This window comes from Rhineura floridana, chromosome 2 (genome assembly GCF_030035675.1).
Source record: "Rhineura floridana isolate rRhiFlo1 chromosome 2, rRhiFlo1.hap2, whole genome shotgun sequence".
Classification (NCBI taxonomy): Eukaryota; Metazoa; Chordata; class Lepidosauria; order Squamata; family Rhineuridae; genus Rhineura; species Rhineura floridana.
The window spans coordinates 134579448-134600128 of record NC_084481.1 but is presented as its reverse complement, the minus strand read 5'-3'; the positions used below and the strand labels follow the sequence as shown (position 1 = coordinate 134600128).

The window sequence follows — 20681 nt, the reverse complement described above, 5'->3', positions numbered from 1 at the left end:
CTTCAGATTCCAGCCTTACTGACAAAGGCTCAAGACAACTAATTATGTCCTAAAGAACATCTATTTGCTTGTTTGCTGTATAAGGTTTCTAATGTATCTGTTAATCAGAAGATTAAATTTCTTATTAAACATTGAAAGTTTGTAACCTATAAGGATTCAGCAGTGGAAACAAACAAGAGTTAATTTTGTTAAATATTTAATACTATATTATGGTGGCCATTTACGCATTTCAGTTACCTGGGCCCTGTATGTTTTCTGAATTGCAACCACTGCCATATTGTATGTTTTGGGTGGTTTTTTTTCTGTTAAAAAAAAGTTATGGCCTTCTTGCTAAACTAAATTCATTAATTCAAACCTGAATCATTATATGAAAAAGCCCACAAGTAAGCATAAGTGCAGTGAGCAATAATTTAAGCAATGCAATAATATCTGTGGGCACAGTGTGGCCTTTTAAAATCTATGACAGTTCTGGAATTGATTTTAATGAGATATGGGGTGTCCCTTATGAGTGCAAATAAGATCCCCTTCAGGACCTGATATTGAATTTTTGTGAAGGATAGCATTCCTTTTATGTTTCAACAGAAACGTTACCCAGTGTCTTCATGGTGTACTTCCCATTATTTGAAATAACTTTTTCATTATTCCCAGGGAATTTATTAAGAATGATGGCCCATTATTACAACAAAGTGTAACCTCTTTATTTGTTGCACTGGTGTGTATAGACTGTAGCCTATAAATAAGGCATTCTGCTAAAAAACACTGTCTGGAATTTAAGCGAACAGCAGACTCAAACATTGCTGCATTAAATACCAACAGAGTAAGGGCAATATCTGTGCAGAAGCAGGTATCTGTGGATACATCCCCTGATAGATTTGGATCCCTTCCCCCCCTCCTACATTCAGAATGGGGCTCTGCACATTGTTTTCAGTACTGGATGATTGCATCCAGCACTTTGATCTGAGTATGTGTTTCCTGATACTTCATCTGTCAATGCACACAGTGCAGCGCCACGTCAGAAGCAGCAGCTCAAAATCAAGATGAAGCTCCAGGTTGATGAGGGCAGGGCTGAAGTTGCAGCTCCACAGCCTCATTCTACTGGTGTTTTCTCTTCATGGCACCTCAAGAAGGCTGTAGTTTGGCCCTCAATGTAAGAATGCTTGGTCTAGAAATAATATGAATAAGTAACATAAGAGTGCAGGGAGATCAGACTAAGGGTCTAGTCAAAAGTCCTGTCCTGTAGACAGACATCACTAACAAACCAAATGCAGCCAAAGAATGTAAAAAGCAGATGAGTCTGTTACTATGCTGGTGCACCTTTTTGTTACAGGCCCAACTTGTTGCTTACTAATGCAGGTTGGCAAGGAGTGAAGTGAATAGTAATGAAAACTCAATTATATTCTTTAGGCATTGTTGTATATTTCACCTTAGACTGAATGGCAACCTATGCGTTATGGGAGGGAAGCTCTAGATACAAGGTGAGGAACCTCTGACTCTTCAGATATTGCTGGATATTGCCATCATCTCTGACTAGTGGCTATGTTTGCTAGAGCTGAAGGGAGTTGGAGTCAAACAACATTGGGGAATGGGCACAGATTCTCTGCCTCTTCTCTAAATCTGTTCCTGTTGGGCATTTCCTTCCATTTTTCCCCAACTGAAGTAATGTTGGAAGTGGAAGTTAATGCTTTTTTAATCTCTTGACTGTGTAGCTATTTTTTTCCTCAGCTTTTCAAAATGAGAACAATGGAGTTCCTGCTTTGAGGGGGCGTGTTTGCTGCCACCCATAATTAATAGAAGGCTCGGGAAGGTTCGCGAAGAAAGGAAAGGGGGTCAGATGGTATTTTTAGGGCCAATTATGAGGCAGGGATCAGCGGATATATAAGACCGCTCCTCCCTGGAAGACCTGCCTTTTTTGCCTTGCGGCACCCGCCCTCCGTCTCTTGTCAGTATGGGCTTTGCTAGTCGCCAGTGGGGCTGAGTAGGAATTTTGGGGGGGGGGATCCTGTTTTCAGAATTCCTTTGGTTTCGCCTACTCCATACTGCTTGGTTTGATTTGATTGGCTTTCTGGGAGTGGTTTGGGTTGTTCTGCTTTGGCTGGCGTGGAATTCGGGCAGGTGAGGTATTTGAGGAAAAAGTAAGGAGGCTGAGGCATTTTGGTTAAGGGCACTCCCTAGGGAACCATCAGTGTTTAATGTCTGGTGAAGATCTGGGGAGTGTCCTAGTGGGACCGGCTTGCACATCATGATGAACGCCTGTACGGTGGGGCCAGGATGTGGAAGTTGGAACCACATAACTGACTCTAATAGCAAGGAGGGATGACTTTTCCCACATCTTTGGTGGGGAGTTACAGTCCAATGTGACTGACCTATTTTAAGATTGAGGGAGTATTCCCTACTAGTTAGTCTGCACCTCACCTGCCCGAAGGAGTTAAATTGGATTAATTTGATTGAATTGGATTTTGACTTAATATTTGTTATATTTTAATAAATATAACATTATACCATAGCTGTGTCCCGAGTCTTCTTTGGTGTGGTGGCAATTTAGAGTATATGAATTTCCCTTGCTGTTTTCCTGTCTAGTACAATCCTCCCTCACTTGATAGTATTGTATATAGTTAAAGATACAGGCAAGATGCATGCAGGAGAGAAATAAATGATGTCCAAATGTTCCAGTTTACAGAGGAATATGAGGGAACTGAAAAGCTGGTTGCCTAGAAATCCCATGAAACTTGACAAAGAAGCACTTCCTGACCTGGAAGAAACAGATTGCTACACAGCACCCTTCAGTCGAGCACGCATACATCAGTAAGTGGTGGACCTAAATATATATTCACAAGACATTCACCTTAATATTTCATTTTTCCTCAGCAGGTGACATAACAACAATCATCATTAACAGATGACTGATGTCAAAACTGAATAGAAATTATATTCTAAACATTCTGTTGTCTAGCAGTGGGATCTATATTCCAGGATATCTCCTAGTAATGGGTCTTCGGTAACATAGGGTCAGACATTAGTTCTACTCATTAGGTTGGTTTCTTTTTCAAGAATAATATTGCAAAATGTCAGAAGCAACAATACTAAATTTGAAAAGTTTCCAAATTTTGAACTACTTTAAAATCCTAGGGGGCAGGATTATGAGTGCTATATTTTTGTTTCATAAAGCAGAATCGCATATTGAATGTTTCCAATTAAAACCATAAATTTCATCTTTATGATTTTAGTGACTCAAGAGAGGAATCTTACTGGTGCAGTGCTATCTAACCGAACATTAACAGAGTGCATGGTCAGCATAATATTCCCTAGTGCTTTGTATACATAAAGTTTTGGATGTTAATTCCAATGAGGCCATTCTCTCAGAACTAGCTCAAACACTACCTAAATTACATGGCTTGCAGAAATTAAAATGTTTCAGACTTTTAGTTGTTCACAGTTTAACTGGGACCATCACCCACAATATCTATGAGCTTTTGAGGTCACCTGGCACTCATGGATTTGCTCTTCAGTATTCGATATTTATCTAACTGGAGAGAACTGCAAGCTGAACAATTAAATTTATAAAGCTATCAATCTGTGGCCTTCTTTGGAAACATATTAACAGAGCAATACATGTCTGCTCAGAAGTAAGTCCCAATTTGTTCAATGGGCTTTACTACCAGGTAAGCAAGTATAAGATTGCAGCCTAAGCTTAGGTTCTGACCACATTGCAATTAATTTTTCAAAAATCATGGGATGGAAAATACATAATTGACAATATGGAATCCTAACCCTATATTCTTCATGAAACACACAGAAAAATATTTCATAACACCATTGCGCTATGAATTACCATACTTCTGTGGCTGGCAGACAGCACTGTGAAGTAGGGTGAGACAATGTACCACACAATGACATCACAATTTGCATTGTGATTAATGAAATATAACAACAAAGACGGGGAAGAAACATGGAGCGCTAGCAGCATCTGGTCTCTCAAAATATCTGCTTAAGCTTTCAGCCTTTGTAGCTTGCCTTATAGCATAAAAAAGAAGTAAACATAACTTAATGCTTTGATTTGATGGCTCAGTGCAGCATCAAATTTTGCAACAACAGCAACAACAAACATATAGCTGTTGCTTCAAGTTAGGTAACTGTAATTTATTTATTTATTTATTTATTTATTATATTTCTATACCGCCCAATAGCTGTAGCGTAATGAGCCCCGCAGGAAGAGTTTGGGGTGGTGGCATTGAGGAGGAGCTGGACTTTGTATGGGAAGAAGACACCAGTGACATGTCTTCAGGTGCACAGGAGCTTGAGAGCTTCCGTGCTGTGGACAGTTACAGCTCTGCCCCTGTGGATCCTGTTACCAGCCAGGAAGCCCATCCCTGCCAAGAGGAGGATTCTCTGCCCATCTCTCACCCTCTTCCTCTGCCCACTCCATCTTCACTGCCATATAGCCCTCCCCCTCTTGTTGAGGAGGACTTTTCTGAGTTGACCTGGCCACCCTCACCCTGGACCCGCAGGTACTTGTGTCAGCAATCCCAGCAGGCTCTCACTATCCCTCTGAGGAGCAGTGCTCATTTGCACACACACTACCCATAGTGACTCGCAGGCCACACAAGTAGGGTGCCCACCCATTCTTACTTAAGGTTGGTGAGGGGGCATGTCTAGTTGCTGCGACAATGTCTTAGTGCAGTTTAGTCATACTCCTTGCATCTTCTAGTTATGAGACTGAAACCTATGTAGTCTGAAAGCTGATTCATGAAGCACTCCAAACTTACTTTATCCATTAAAGCTACTAAAGAAAAACTTGCCTCTGCATCCAAATTTGTCTTCATTGGTTTTGGGCAGGACAGATTGTCACAGCCACTACCTCCTGTATGCGATGACCCCATGAGTGAGATGGAAGCAAGCAGCGGGATGGAGGAGGGTATGCAGAATGCCCTAGAAACTGTGCTAGCTTAGCTTCAGGAATTATGCGCTGAGATGCAGACCCTTCAAAATGGAACCCAGGCTCTATGACTGGAGAACCAGAACCTGCAGCTTTGGCTGACCCAGCTTGGAACCAATGTGAATGTCTTGCAACAGGGGGTGGCACCAGCCCTGCCAGTGCCTGTGCCTCACACCAAGATGCCTGTAGGGTTGCCACTCTGTTACAGCAGGAAAAGAGAAGAGTTCACTACATTCATCACACAGTGTGAGTTGTACATCAGAGTGCGAAAGGTTGACTTTCCAAATGATTCACTGAAAGTGGACTTCATGATCAGCTTACTGGAGGGTGAGCCAGCCCAGTGGTCTACCCTCCTATTGCTTTGGAATGACCCTGTGTTGGGACAATATGTCAACTTCATTGCTGCCAAGGCCAAGATCTTCTGAGACCCTATACCTGTAGCCCACCAACTGAGAAACCTGTGTCAGGGCAAGAACTCAGTTGGCACTCATACTAACACATTTTGAATGTTGGTGCAGGAACTGGATTGAAAGGAATCAGCCCAGATGTACCAATACCAAAAGGGGCTTGACAATGAGATACTGGATAAATTGGCAAGAACCCAAGCTCCTGACACCTTATCAGAATTCATCCAGCTATACCTACAGATTGATAGCTGGCTTGAAAGTCATCACTTAGGATGCGGGGCTTCTTCAGCTTGATCATTACCTCCCATACCACTCCCCCCACATGCTTCAGTCCCAATGTGGGAACCCTAGCTCAGTCGGGAGAGGGGCCAGTGCAGATCAGAGGGGTGCAGCCATGACTGGCAGAGGAGAAGGAGAAGGAAGGTGGGCCATCTAGCAAAGGCCTGCCCATCCAAGCTGGAGAAAGCCACAGTGCAGAAAAACTACAAATCCCAGGTCTCATAGAGCTAGGATCATTGGTGAGCAAAGGATCTTATGAAGGGCGCATTCCACCCAAGCCATACCTCCATCTCCCGATCCACCTTGGACTACCTTCAGGGCAGAGTGTCCAAGTGCTGGCCATGGTAGACTCAGGGGTATCCAGCAACTTTATGGACTTGGATCTAACACAACTTCCCCATCATTATGCTTGAAATGTCTCTATCCATAGAGACCATTGATGCGCAGCCCCTAACCTCAGGAGCAGTCATGCAGGTAACCATGGGACTGATAGCAGAGTTGCCTAAGCATTGGGAGCAGCTGTCTTTTTATCTAACCACTTTGCCACACTTCCCAGGGGTTGTGGGGATGACCTGGTTCACACAGCATGATCCCATGACAATGTGGGGGAAGCCTCCGTGATGTTCCAGTTTGACTACTGTAAACACCACTACCAGCCAGTGGAGACTGTAGTAGCAGCAGCACCGACTGCCCCGCTGCCCAACATGCTCGATCCTATACCTGAGAAGTACCAAGACTACTGCAATGTCTTCAACAAAAAAGTGGCGAACCAACTCCCCCCCCCATAGACCGTACAACTGTGCCATTGACCTATTGGCCACATCTACTCAGTCTCTGAGCTGGAGCTGGCTGCTCTAAGGGACTTCCTCAATGTCAATCTGAAGCAAGAGTTTAATCCAGGTAACCTGCCAGGGCCCCCCTACTTTTCATTAAGAAAAAGAGCAGCAAGCTCTACCCCTGCCAAGACTACCAGGAGCTGAACAAAATCACCATCCCTAATCACCCACTCCCCCTCATCAACAAGATACTAAAGTGACTGAGAACAACAAAATATACACTAAACTGGACCTGCATGGGGCATACAACCTCAGGATCTGGGAAGGGGATGAGTGGGAAACTGCATTCAAGACCAGTTTAGTCTTTGAGTACCTGGTCATGCCTTTTGAACTATTGAATGCTCCAGCAGTCTTCCAGCATTTCATGAATGACATTTTTCAGGACTGTCTGCATTGTGTCATGATTGTTTATTTTGACAACATCTTTATTTACTCTGACTCCCCAGAGCAGCACGAGGAGCATGTGAGAACAGTACTGCAGGAACTGAGGGAGCACCACCTGTATGCCAAGCTGGAGAAGTGCAGGTTTGATCTAATCACACTGGCCTTTCTGGACTACTGGTTCATCCTAACGGGGGTGGAGATGGACCCAGAGAAGGTGTGCTGTGTGCTCTTGGCAACCCCCCCAAGACCCAAAAGGACCTACAGTTTTTCCTGGGGTTCAGCAATTACTATAGGTGGTTCATTGCTGCTTTCTCCAACATGATGGCCCCAATAACAGACTGTCTGAAGTAGAGCAGCCCATTCTGATGGACTGAAGCAGCCCAGCAGGCATTTGATGCTTTCATCTGAGCCAATACTACAAAATGCCAACCTCTGCCAGCCTTTCGTAATGGAAGATGCCTTTGATATTGCCATTGGAGTGTTGCTGTTGCAACCCTCTGTGAAGGGGGGACCTACATCCCTGTGTGTACCTCTCCCATAAGCTACTGAACAAATTATACTGTGTGGGAGAAGGAACTACTGGCTATCCATGATGCTTTTGAGACCTGGTGGCACCTCTTAGAGGTGGCGCAGCATATAGTGAATGTCCACACCAACCACTGGAACCTAGAGAGCTTCCAAATGGCCCACAAGCTGAACCAGCACCAAGTGTGATGGTCCCAATTCTTTGCCAGGTATCACTTCCAGATTACCTACATTCCTCATACCCAAAACAGAAGAGCGGAAGCACTCTCTCACAAGCCAAAGCATAACAAGCCACACCCAGAGCCACCTCTACATCACATTGTGGCATTCGCCTGTGCTGATCCCTGGGTCAAGGAACTCAGAGCTGCCTAGGAAAAAAACCCATTCGCCAGGGAGCAGATTTGAGAGTTGCAGGAGCGCAATCCCAATCAAGCTTCAGGCTTCTCCCAAAAGGAGGGGGATTGCTTTATCACTACAAAGCCTTATATGTTCCTCCCAGTGAGCTTTGGGCTAAGGTACTGCAGAAATGCCATGACACCCCCACCGCAGGACACTTTGGGATGTTTAAGACACTGCAAGCGGTTACGCAAGAGTTTGATCGCCTAGAATGAAACATGATTTTAAAAAGTATGTTTAGACTTGCCCTACCTTTTTGAGGGCCAAGAATGCCCTGGGGCAACCAGCGGGGCTATTACAACTACTTCCACACCCATTGGGCTGTGGACAATGGTAACCCTAGACTTCATCTAGATCTACCCCCTTTACAGGGGAATACCACCATCCTGGTGGTAGTCAATGCCTTCAGCAAAATGGCCCACTTCATCCCATGCACAGGTTCAGCAGTGCTAAAGAAACTGCCCAATTGTTCGTCAAGCATGTTTTCCGGGTGCATGGACTCCCAAACAGCTTGGTCTTGGACTGCGGGCCCAGTTCAGCACTTGGTTTTGGCAGGCCCTGTTGCACTTGTTGCAGATTGAATTGTAACTATCCTCCACCCACCATCCTCAGATGGATGGGCAGACCGAGAAAGTCAATGACACTCTGGAATAGTACCTCTGCTGCTGTCAATTACCAATAAGGCAATTGGGTGACCCTGCTGCCCCTTGCAGAATTTGCCTACAACTACTCAGTGCACTCCTCCACCCAACAGACCCCCTTCTCCAACTACGCCTACCACCACCACAACCCTACCACCATCCTGGCCATCCCTGCTGCAGCAGATTATGTACAGGATTTGCAGGCCATGCAACAGTTATTGCAAGAGCAGCTTGAGAGGGCTAAGGCCACCTACCAATGGATGACTGTGACGCCCTTCCCTGGCTCTCCCTGTCAGGTTCCTACCTGCTTGTGGCTACTACCTTTCACTAGGCACCACCAGGGACTCCACCAGTCCGGACTGTCCTTTTATATGGTTTCTCTCTCCACTCTAGCACAGATCTCTCTAGATCCCTCTGCTAGGCAGCACCACCAGTCACGTCCTATAACCAATGTTCCCAGAGACTTTGCCTGAGCCTCTCTCTATCTGGTTATTTTTGTGACTGTATGCTTATGCTGTTCCCAACCCCTTTGTATCTATATAGATAACTCATATAACTCTGGGTTGTGCTGGATACTTGTAATGTTATTCTTCTTCTCTTCACCGCTGCCACCATTCATTACTGTTTCCCTTCAGCCTTGGTAATTACCTTGCCCTCCCTTCTGGTCTGTGAAAACCCCAGCCAAGGATCAGGCCTTCAGTAAACCAAAATAGTATTTATTAAATATCAGAAATAACAAGATTACTTTTATAATGGTACATAAGCATATGGTTTCATCTATTCCTGTGATACTTGTCTTATTATTAACTAGAACTCCAATTCCCTCTTTCTCCACACTCTCCTAACATCCACCACCAAACACCTTCTTCCTCTCACATCCACCAACTAACACCCACCCTCTACTAACATCCACCCAGATTCAACTGTCATTCTTCCATTTATACTCCCAGCCATTCAAACGCTCAGCCAATCATCCAGCATGCTCATCTACTCCCCCCTTCTCTTTCACTCCACTTACCATATATATTCTATACAAACAGCACTTACCATATTTACATTAATACAGGAACATCACAATGACCAACCAGCACTGACAGCTAGGCCTTGAAATCCAGGTGGGGAACAAGGTGTGGCTATCCACACACTACTTGCCAACTACATCTTCCTGACACAAGCTGGAGGCTTAGGGAGTGGGACCCTTCAAAGGAGAAATGCAGATTAATCTGGTGTCATACCATTGGCAGTTGCCTGCCTCCTTGAAAATCCACCTGGCTTTTCACCACTCATTGCTGACCTCCGGGGAGCAGCCACACCAGTACCAGTTCACCAAACTAAAGCCCACTCCCATCATTGTCAATGGCCAGGAGGAATGTGAGGTGGAACAGATTCTTGATGACAACAGGGCAAGCTGCAGTACTTGATCCACTGGAAGGGGTTTGGGCCAGAATAAGATCCTGGGAGGCAGCCACAGATGTTCATGCACTGGACTTAGTGAGAGAATTCCATGAACATTACCCAGACAAACTGAAGTCTTTGGATTGGGGATAATCTGCATGGGAAGGGGATGATGTCATGAGACCTGCAGGAAGGGCTTGGGGTGGCAGCAATGAAGAGGAGTTGGACTTTGAACGGGAAGAAGACACCAGTGATGTGTCTTTAGGTGTGCAGGAGCCTGCAAGCTCCCGTGGTGTGAAGAGTGACAGCTCTGCCCCCGTGGATCCTGTTACCAGTGAGCAAGTCCATCCCTGTCAAGAGCAGGACTCTGCGCCCATCTCTCACCCCCTTCCTCTGCCCACTCCACCGTCACTGCCACATAGTACTTGTGCTGGCAATCCCAGCAGGCTCTCACTATCCCTCTGAGGAGAAGCGCTCATTTGTACACATGTTCCCTGTAGTGACTTGAAGGCCATGCAAGTAGGATGCTCACCCATCCTTACTTAAGGTCAGTGAGTGGGAGGTGTCTAGTTGCTGCTACATCTTAGTGCAGTATAGTTGTACCTTGCATCTTCTAGTTATGAAACTGAAGCCTATATAACCTGTAAGATAATTCGTGAAGCACTCTGAACTTACTTTATCCATTAAAGCTACTAAACAAAAACTAATCTCCGCTTCCGAGTTTGTCTTTGTTGGTTTTGGGCACGACAAGTACACTATGCTTGCTCCATATCTCAGTGGTCTGTTTCAGGCATGGGAAACCTGTGGCCTTTCAGATGTTGTTTGACATCTTCCATCATCCCTGAAGAACCACAGATTTCACCATCTCTGGTCTATTTGCTTCAAAAGAAGTGGCCTCCAGAAGCCTAATTCTTTAATGTCAAATGTACTGAGGGATATGCTAAAGATGCCAGTGCTTATGTTAAAAGTGTCAACAATTTTGTTCATTGTGAGAAATATTGTATGGTGGTACTTTGACAGCTGCTCTGAAAATTAATTGACATCAACTATCTCTTCAACAGTTTTACAATAAACAACAAAGACAGTTTCTTCAGCAACTCCACGAGAAGCAGGATAGTACACCATATGCTACAGAGGACGAAGTATGAAGATGGAAAATCAAAAATGGGTATAAATTCATAAAGCATTTGAGCATTAAGACTGCTTGCTGTTAACAAGTCATGCTCTGCCATCCAAAATGATTCAGTGAATAAGTTAACTAAAATATAAGTATTATTATTAGAATTAGAATCAGAATTTATTATCCATTCTTCACCCAAAAGACCCAGGGTCATAGTATCGTAGCATTGGAAGGGGTCTATAAGGTCATTGAGTCCAACCCCCTGTTCAATGCAGGAATCCAAATTAAAGAATACCTAACAGGTGCCTGTCCAGCTACTTCTTGAATGCCTCCAGTGTTGGAGAGCCCACCACCTTCCTAGGTAATTGGTTCCATTGTCGTACCGCTCTAACAGTTAGGAAGCTTTTCCTGATGTTCAGTTGAAATCTGGCTTCCTGCAACTTGAGCCCATTATTCCATGTCCTGCACTCTGGGATGACCGAGAAGAGATCCTGGCCCTCCTCTGTGTGGCAATCTTTCAAGTACTTGAAGAGTGTTGTCATATCTCCCCACAGTCTTCTTTTCTCAAGACTAAACATACCCAGTTCTTTCAGTCTGTCCTCATAGGGCATGGTTTCTAGTCCCCTGATCATCCATGTTGCCCTCCTCTGAACCTGTTTCAGTTTGTCTGCATCCTTCTTAAAGGGTGGTGTCCAGAACTGGACACAGTACTCAAGATGAGGCCTGACCAGTACCAAATAGAGGGGAACCAATATTTTACACGATTTGGAAACCATACTTCTGTTAATGCAGCCTAAAGTAGGGTGGGTTACAACACTTCTAAACACATAATTAACAATATATAAAAACAACATAAACATCACAGAAAATAGGGTGGGTCCTAAAAATATACATCTCAGGTATTGAAGGCCATAGTGCATCTTCCGCATTCACCAAAAGTTGTACTATGAAGTTGCCAGACACACCTTGGAGGGAGGGAGTTCCACAGCTTAGGGGCTGCCACAGAAAATGCTCTCTCCCAGCACACAACCTCACAAATGTCTGAAGGTGACAGAACTACCAAAAGGGCCTAAAAGCTATCTCAGCACTTGAGAGGGTTTGTAGGGAAGGAGGTGGGCTTTGAGATATTTGGGACCTACATTGTTTAGGGTTTTAAACACTAATGTAAGCATCTTGAACTGGGCCCAGAAATGAACTGGCAACCAGTGCAGCTGTTTTAAAACAGGGATTATATGAGTTCTAAAGGGAACCCCAGCCAGTAATCTTGCTGCTGCATTTTGGACCAGTTGAAGTTACCGAGTTGTCTTCAAGGGCAGCCCCATGTAGAATAATCCAAGCTGCAAGTTACCAGAGCATGGAACACTGTGGCCAAGTCTTCACTGAGCTGGCGAACCAGCTGGATCTGGGAAATGGCACTCCTAGCCACTGAGGCCATGTGAACCTCCAGTGACAGTGTTGGGTTAAGGACTACCCCTAGGCTGCTCCTTCAAGGAAAGAGCAACCCCATCCAGAACAGGCCATCTTCCCACCTCCTGGACATGAAAACTCTGGACACATAACACCTCTGTCTTTTCAGGATTCAGCCTCAATTTATTGGCCCACACCCAGTCCATCACTATGTCCAAGCGCCGGTTCAACACCTCAATTGCCTCTCCTGATTCAGATGCAATAGAGGCAGAGCTGGGTGTCATCTACATATTGATGGCACCTCACTCCAGATCTCCTGATGACAGCTCTTGTGGCTTCATATAGTTGTTAAACAGCATGGGGGACAAGATGGAACCCTGTGGAATTCCCCGGGATAATTCCCATGATGCTGAACAGTAGCCTCCGATAACAACTTTTTGGAAGTGGCTCTGGATGTATGAGTGGAACCACTAAAGCACAGTGCCCCCAATCCCTACCTCCTTGAGACATTCCAGAAGGATACCAAGCTCAACAGTATCAAAACCTTCTAAGAGATCAAGGAGAATGAGCAGGGTCACATTCTCCCATCTCTCTTGTGACAAATGTCACCAACCAGGGCAGCCAAGGCAGTTTCAGTGCCATGGCCAGGCCTGAAGCCAGATTGGATTGGATTGGATCCAAGTAGTCAGTTTCCTCCAAGCAGTTTCCTCCAAGTTTCCTGCAAGCATGCTTGAAGCTGCACTAAAAAGGGTAAAAAAGAAGATCCGGGGAATTACAGGCCGGTCAGTCTGACTTCAATACCAGGAAAGATATTAGAACAGATAATAAAAGAGTCCATTGGCAACTATCTAGATGACAATGCTGTGATTAGTAGGAGCCAGCATGGGTTTGTCAAGAAAAAATCGTATCAAACTAATCTCATCTCTTTTTTTGATCGGGTCACTAGCTTAGTAGATGGTGGAAATGCTCTATCTAGATTTCAGCAAAGCGTTTGACAAAGTCCCCCACAACCTTTTGATTAGCAAACTGGTCAAATGTGGACTAGATGGAAATACTGTCAGGTGGATTCACAACTGGTTGGAAAACCGTACTCAAAGAGTGGTCGTCGGTGGCTCTGCTTCGGACTGGAAGGAGGTTTCGAGTGGAGTGCCACAGGGCTCTGTCCTGGGGCCGATACTCTTCAACACTTTTATCAGTGACTTAGATGATGGGGTGGAGGGAAGCCTTATGAAGTTTGCGGATGATACGAAACTGGGAGGGATAGCTAACACAATGGAAGACAGGAATAAAATCCGAAGGGATCTGGATGATGATGATGATGACTAGGAAATTGGGCTGAAATTAATAAAATGAAATTGAATAAAGACAAATGCAAGATTCTGCATTTAGGCCACAAAAACAAAATGCACGGGTACAGGATGGGAAATACCCGGTTTAGCAGTAGTGCGTGTGAGAAGGACCTTGGAATTGTAGTGGATCGCAAGTTGAACATGACCCAGCAGTGTGATGCTGCAGCAAAAAAGGCAAACACGGTTTTGGGCTGCATAAACAGAGCTATAGTTTCCAGGTCAAGGGAAGTAATAGTCCCACTATATTCTGCATTAGTCAGGGCTCATCTGGAATACTGCGTTCAGTTCTGGGCGCCTCATTTTAAGAAAGATATAGACAAGTTAGAGCGGGTTCAGAAGAGGGCGACGAGGATGATAGCCAGTATGGAGAACAAGTCTTATGAGGAAAGGTTGAAGGAACTTGGCATGTTCAGTCTGGTGAAGAGAAGGCTGAGGGGTGACATGATTGCACTCTTTAAGTACCTGAAGGGCTGTCACATAGAGGAGGGTACAGATTTGTTCTCTGCTGCCCCAGAGGGTAGGACTAGGTCTAATGGTTTTAAGTTGCAGGAGCGTATTCAGATTGGACATTAGAAGGAACTTCTTGATAGTAAGGGAAGTTCGGCAATGGAACCGACTGCCTAGGGAGGTGGTGCGATCCGCTTCTCTGGATGTCTTCAAGCAGAGGCTGGACCGCTATCTGCGGGAGATGCTCTAGCTGTGGATTTCCTGCTGTGAGCAGGGTGTTGGACTCGATGGCCTACAAGGCCCCTTCCAACTCTATGATTCTATGATTCTACCAGCACCTTCCCGAGCACCTTGCCCAAAAGGGGGATATTTGCCACTGGGCAATAATTGTTTACTTCTGGGTCCAGAAAGGTCTTCTTAAAGAGGGGGCACACCACTGCCTCCTTCAAGGCAGATAGTATCTTCCCCTCCCCCAGCAAAGCATTAATCACTCCTTGGACCCATTCAGTCAGTCCCCTGGGCAAGGGACAAGAGGGCAGGTAGTGGGCTGCACTTCTTCAAGCAGCTTGTTTACATTCTCAGGCCACAATAATTGAATCTGATCCAATACACGTGGAACAGACGGTGCTCTGGACCCCTCCATTGGACTTGCTCTAACTGTGGCATCCAACTCTGTCCTAATCTGATCGATCTTGAACCTAAAGTGCCTTGCAAAGTTGTTATAGCAGGCCTCCAAGGGTGTCAGAGCAATGCTCTTTTGGCCAGATGACAAAAGCCATTCACCACTCAGAAAAGCTGTGCTGGCTGGCTACTTGCAGATGGCAGAGAAGTAGTCTTTCTTCACCACTGCCATGTGGTAGGCATGATAGTGCAGCCTTAACTGTGTTCGGTCAGGTTTGGACCAAGATTTCCATCAACCATCAACCCTCCTGTTTCATTGCTCGCAGATCACTGGAAAACCAAGGTGACCTACGCGCTGCACAGCAATGGCTGGGGCACTCAGGAGAGATTGTGTTGATGGCTCTACACATCTCTCCATTCCAGTGATACAAGAGCCTCAACAGGAGCACCAGCCATGCCAGCCGGAACCCCCCCCAATATTTAGGAATACATCAGATTCCATAAGTCTCCAAGGACAGACCATCTCAATGGGTCCCCAATCCTTGCAGAGTGGAATAGTTACATTTAACCCAAACCTTACCAGGAAATGGTTTGTCCATGACAATGGTTCACAATGAGTCCTCCAATCAATACAGTAGTACTAATCCGCTCTGTGGCAAAAAATGGGTCAACGGTATGTCCTGCCAAATGTATTGGGCCATTGACGTGTTGGGACAGCCCTGTGGTTGTCATGGAGGCCATAAAATCCTGAGCTGGTCCATTTGAGGCAGCCTCAGCATGGATATTGAAGTCCTCCATCACCACAGTGAAAGGGTTCTCCAACACCACATCTACCGTTATCTCCACCAGCTCAGTTAGAGAGGTTATAGGGCAGAGGGGTGGACAGTACACAGTACATTAACAACATTAATGTTCTGTCTCTCTGGCCCAACACCACAAACAGTCCCTCAAGCCCAGACAGAGTACAGATAGATTAGTAAGGAAGATGGAATTTTTATGAATGATTGCAATTTCCCCTCACCATCCCTCTGACCTAGAATAGTTCTGCACCAAGTACACAGGCAGCCATAACTGGGTTAGTACTCGGCCACCGAGCTCACCCACCCAGCTCTCAGTTATACATGCCAAGTCTGCCCCCTCATCCACGATCAAATGTTTTATTTTGGGCAGACCTGGCATTTATCAACATCACAAGGCCATGGGATTGACTGACTGGCTTTCCCGAATTCTGAGACACAGCAGGCGACGCAGAGAGGACAAGGGCTTTGATGTAACTAGTCCTTCTCTTCCCCCCTCTATACCTTCACCCACCACTATATCTCCCCCAGCCTACCATCACAGGGATGGCAGTCCCACTCCCAACCCTTCTCTGTTCCTGACCAAGACACATACTTCCCTAACCCACCACTAGTAAACAAAGATATGCAGTAGAAGCTGGTGGCAGGGAACATCAAACTAGGAAACAGCCAAACAAAGAAAACTATTGGATGCAACTCACACCCCTGCTCTCACCTGGGACAAAAACCAGTCTCCTCTGACTCTTACCCAGGAATGGCATAGTTTCATGTTGGATTGGACTCTCATTCCAGGGGCATGAAACCACTTTCCATCAACACACACCACTCCAGATTACCTCCAGGCTCTCACCCCAGAAGTGACCCAGAGAAAACAAGACAATCCCCCCAGGGGATAACAAACAATCAACACCACACATAAAACTCTGCCCTGTAAAATTAATTAAAAGGGGGTGGGGTGAGCCACTGCATCCCAAAAAAGCAACCCCCTTTGGTGTTGCCCACCAGTGCCCCCCCTGGCCTTCTTGGCTTATATCCTCCCTTTCCCCAGCAGGACTGTAATAATAATAGTTACCCAGTTAGAGAAACCATCATGGAATTTCCCCTGGTGCCCCTCCAGACAACCTGTTTGTTCATCATTCATTCTGATTTGCTTGCACAAAGCTTATGTAGAGGCTAGATTATATCCAGTCTTTACTGACCATTTGTTTTTATTGGTTTGTGGGGCGCTTACACAATGAACATTCATCCTGCATTCATCCTGATATGCTTGCAGGGTGTTTACAATACATTTCCCTGCCACTTTCCAAAACAACAAAAAGTCTGAATCTTTTTTAGAGCAGATTTGGTGCTCTAGGGCAATAGAGCCATTTATACTTTAACTGTGTAAATTTAAAGTTGCATCAGGGCCAGCACCAGGCATACCAGGGCCCTTGTGCACCTGCTTGTCCTGGGCCCTGGTGCACGCATGCACGTGCACCCCACCTACCTGTCTCTCCTGTCATCAACCAAGATGGCGGCAGGGGCATCAGCACCTTAGGGAAACCGCAGCTGCCATCTTGGTTAATGGCAGCCCTGCGCGCACAGCCGCAAAAGACAGGAGAGACAGAGGTGGAGCCAGCGAATGGGTAGGCAGCTGGAAAGCTCTCTCCCTGAGATCTGCAGCAGTACTCTGCCATGGATCATGGAAGGGGAGCGCTACTCCTCCCCCACCCTATCGAGGGGCCCTCAGCCAGGGCCCAACCTGGCCACCCTTTAGCATCGGCCCTGCGTTGCACTATGCAGTTGAATCCCTTGTGAAACTTAGTGACAGTCTGAAGGCATCCCTAGATTTGTCACTGAAAGCTAACAATATTTGTCAATGTAATATATATTAATATAGGCTTGGATCCAATGGTGTCTTGGACTTGTGGAAAGGCACTTCCATTTGTGCAAGGTTGTTCCACCCAGTTATTTCAATTTCCTCATCCTGCTGCAGTCTCTCCATAGCTCCATCCTGTGCCAGTCCAGAGGATCCCTTGTCCCTCAGGAGTGTGTTGCAGGGAGCAGAAGGCTATACTGGAGGGAAAGAACTAGGAAAACCCAGTTTGAGTAGAGTTGTACTCATTCTTCTCTATACCCAACCCACAGTAAATTTTGGGGAACTTGGATATTTTTGTTGGGATGCTTATGAAATTCTCCCTCTCTGGATTTCACTTAATTGCCTACTTTTATTTGTGTGGCACCAGTATGACTGCCGTTTTTCCATTTTTATAAAAAAAACTTTTATTCACATTACTACAAATGTCCATTTTGTTGCAATTTTCACTCCACCGGGTATTTTTTTTCCTGGACAGGTTTCCCGTGCACTTGCATACATATTAAATCAGAGCACAAAAAATAATCTTAATGCAATTGCACAAAGGCATCAGGAGGCCCTTTTGTAACTGTAATATAATTAATGCACATCTCTGCACATGGTTCAGTTTTTTGCACTGTGCAAAAAGTAATCGTGATGTGACGGTGTGATGGACTCAAAATTTCTTTTTTGTCCATTGTTGTAAACAATTTGCATATGTGCTTGTGCACCTTGGTAAAACTTGTAAAGAAAAAAAAGCCCTAAGACTGAAAACTGAAAAGCTGTTCATGTACCAATTCCAAAATTAATTTTATAAATTGCCCAGGTTAAACCAGAAGGTAGAACACAGGGCACAACATGTGCTCATCCTTCATGTTAGTGCTTCTTTTCTAATTTGCATCTAATTCTGCTAACCTGATCCTACAAACCAATGCAAAATCATTATAAAGACTAATAGTGTTTCACATTAAGTCAGCAAGTTCCTCCAAGCAGATAAAAGCTATTTGCTGTTCTCCTTCACATCTGGTCATTTGCTAATATGGTTACTGTCAAAAGCTATGAGCTATGGATCAGTTCACTGCTTGTTGGAGCTTAATGTGAGTTTCAAAGTCCCAGATGAGAGAATACTGCTCACTGTTTATGTCCACCAGAGGCAGCCGCTATACTGGGATAGAAAATTTTTAAGGTGTTCATTACAAAATATATATGCAGAGAGTAGTGGCATTGCTAGGTGAGAGTCTCTACTTTTGCCCATAACACAGAGCAACACTTACATAAAATTTGCGTATGCTAAATATATATGAAAATTTAGATCTCTGAGCTAATAAAGTTGGTGAGTGGCTGGGGTCTCTCCAGCACTGCACTTTGTTACAGCCCTGTAAGGAGAGATTGAAAAATAAGGGAAGGGATAAGCAAAGAGCTTGGGCTCAGCACCAGTGCAATGTCCCCCAGAAAGATGTCTAGTAATTAAGGTCCAAAGTCAGCTGTCTGTAGAGTGCAGCCTGATCCCACAACTTGGGTGCTTGAGTTCAGCCATATCCAGTCCTTCTTCTGCAATGTTTAGAAACAATTATTCCTACATACATAGCACAGATTGGGTTAGTTAGTGTTGTGCTAAAACCTCTCTTCCAATTTCTCAAAGTTTTTTTTTACCCTGCACTGGAGGCTTCCATTTTTATGTCTCATTGTCAGCATACTTCAGAATTTCTTTATAATTTTGGTAGATGCAGATTTGAGCTCACCTTGTGGTTGTTAGGTGGCTGAGGATGGTGTGTGTGGGTTGTATTATACAGCCATGAGACTGGCTGTATACTATATAAAGGTAAAGGTAAAGGTGTCCCCGCACTTATAGTCCGAGTTGTTTCCGACTCTTAGGGTGACGTCTTGCGACGTTTACTAGGCAGACTGTATATGTGGGGTGGGATTGCCAGTTCCTTCCCCAGCCTTTCTTTACCCCCCCCCAGCATATGCTGGGTACGCATTTTACCGACCACGGATGGATGGAAGGCTGAGTGGACCTCAACCCCTTTTACCGGAGACTCAACTTCCTCCTTCCGTTGGAATCGAACTCCGGCCATGAGCAGAGCTTCCTCTGCATTACTGCCACTTACCACTCTGCACCACAGAGGTAGGCTCAGAGGGTGGTTACAAGAACTAGGGCCTTCTCGGTGGTGGCCCCCGAACTGTGGAACAGTCTCCCCGATGAGGTACGCCTGGCGCCGACGCTGTTGTCTTTTCGGCGCCAGGTTAAAACCTTCCTCTTTTCCAGGGCTTTTAATCTAACTTAATTCTGTTTTAAACTGTATTGTAATTGTTTTTAGATCTCCCATTCTCTATATTTTGTGGCTCGTTTTTATTGGATTTTATTGTATTTTGTATTGATTTGTTGTTCACCGCCCAGAGAGCTATGCTAGTCGGGTGGTATATAAATTTAATAAATAATAATAATAATAATATAGCCAGCATTTTTCACATTCCAAAATGTTAAATGGAAAATACTCCCAATGCCATTTTCCTGCTTCCCATAAGCACAGTTCAAAACAAAACCTTACAAAACCTATAGTCCTCAACTCAGAAATGCTTGCTTAACAACCCTTTAAGTTTTCATGGCAATACACAAGACACTCAGAGAGATTAGAGAATTCAAAGTGTAAACCAAGAGGGGAAAAATCGAGACCCCTGTTGGACTTTTTTCTGTCACAGGTCTCATAATTTGTCAAAATTAATTAAAAATCAGTCGTGTTCACAGAGTACCTGTAATCCAATACTCTGACCTTCATCTTCTCTTCTACAGTTTAAAAGTTTTTTAAAAAAGCCTGGCTGAGTTTTAATTAATTTAACATTGAAGTCTATTATAATGTTGGGCATGCGCAGTAAGAACCATCAGTGTTCTAAAACCCAGACTCACAGCTGTTTGGCTTGGCTAGTCATTGGGTCACACCCACACCAGACCTTTATTTCACTTGAGACAGTCAAGCCTTCCCCCAAATAATCCTGCGAAGTGTAGTTTGTGAAGCATGCTGAGAGGAGACTCCTATTCTGCTTACAGAGCTCCAGTGGCCAGAGTGGTTTAACAGTCACCTGCTCTGACTGAAGCTCTGTGAGGGGAACATAACATCTAATAGCAACTCTCAGTACCCTTTACAAACTACACTTCCCAAGATTCTTTGGGGGAAGCCATGACTGTCTAAAGTGGAATAAAGGCCTGCTGTGGATGTGGCCAGGGGCAACTTTGGTTTAAATTGGGTGGGAGACTACATGTGCTTGCTGTAGAATAAAAGGGTGGGGAAAACACTGAACAACAATAATA

The 20681-nt window shown here is 45.0% G+C and overlaps 1 protein-coding gene across 1 annotated transcript in view; it reads left to right on the top strand.

Annotated features, from left to right (window-relative positions):
• The window catches only part of ANO3 (anoctamin 3), a 138030-nt gene that overhangs the window by 32655 nt on the left and 84694 nt on the right, over window positions 1-20681 (top strand). The window contains exons 4-5 of the mRNA XM_061610608.1: window positions 2671-2802; window positions 10858-10964. Of these exons, the coding sequence (XP_061466592.1) occupies window positions 2671-2802; window positions 10858-10964 (239 nt within the window). The remainder of the gene's footprint in view (window positions 1-2670; window positions 2803-10857; window positions 10965-20681) is intronic.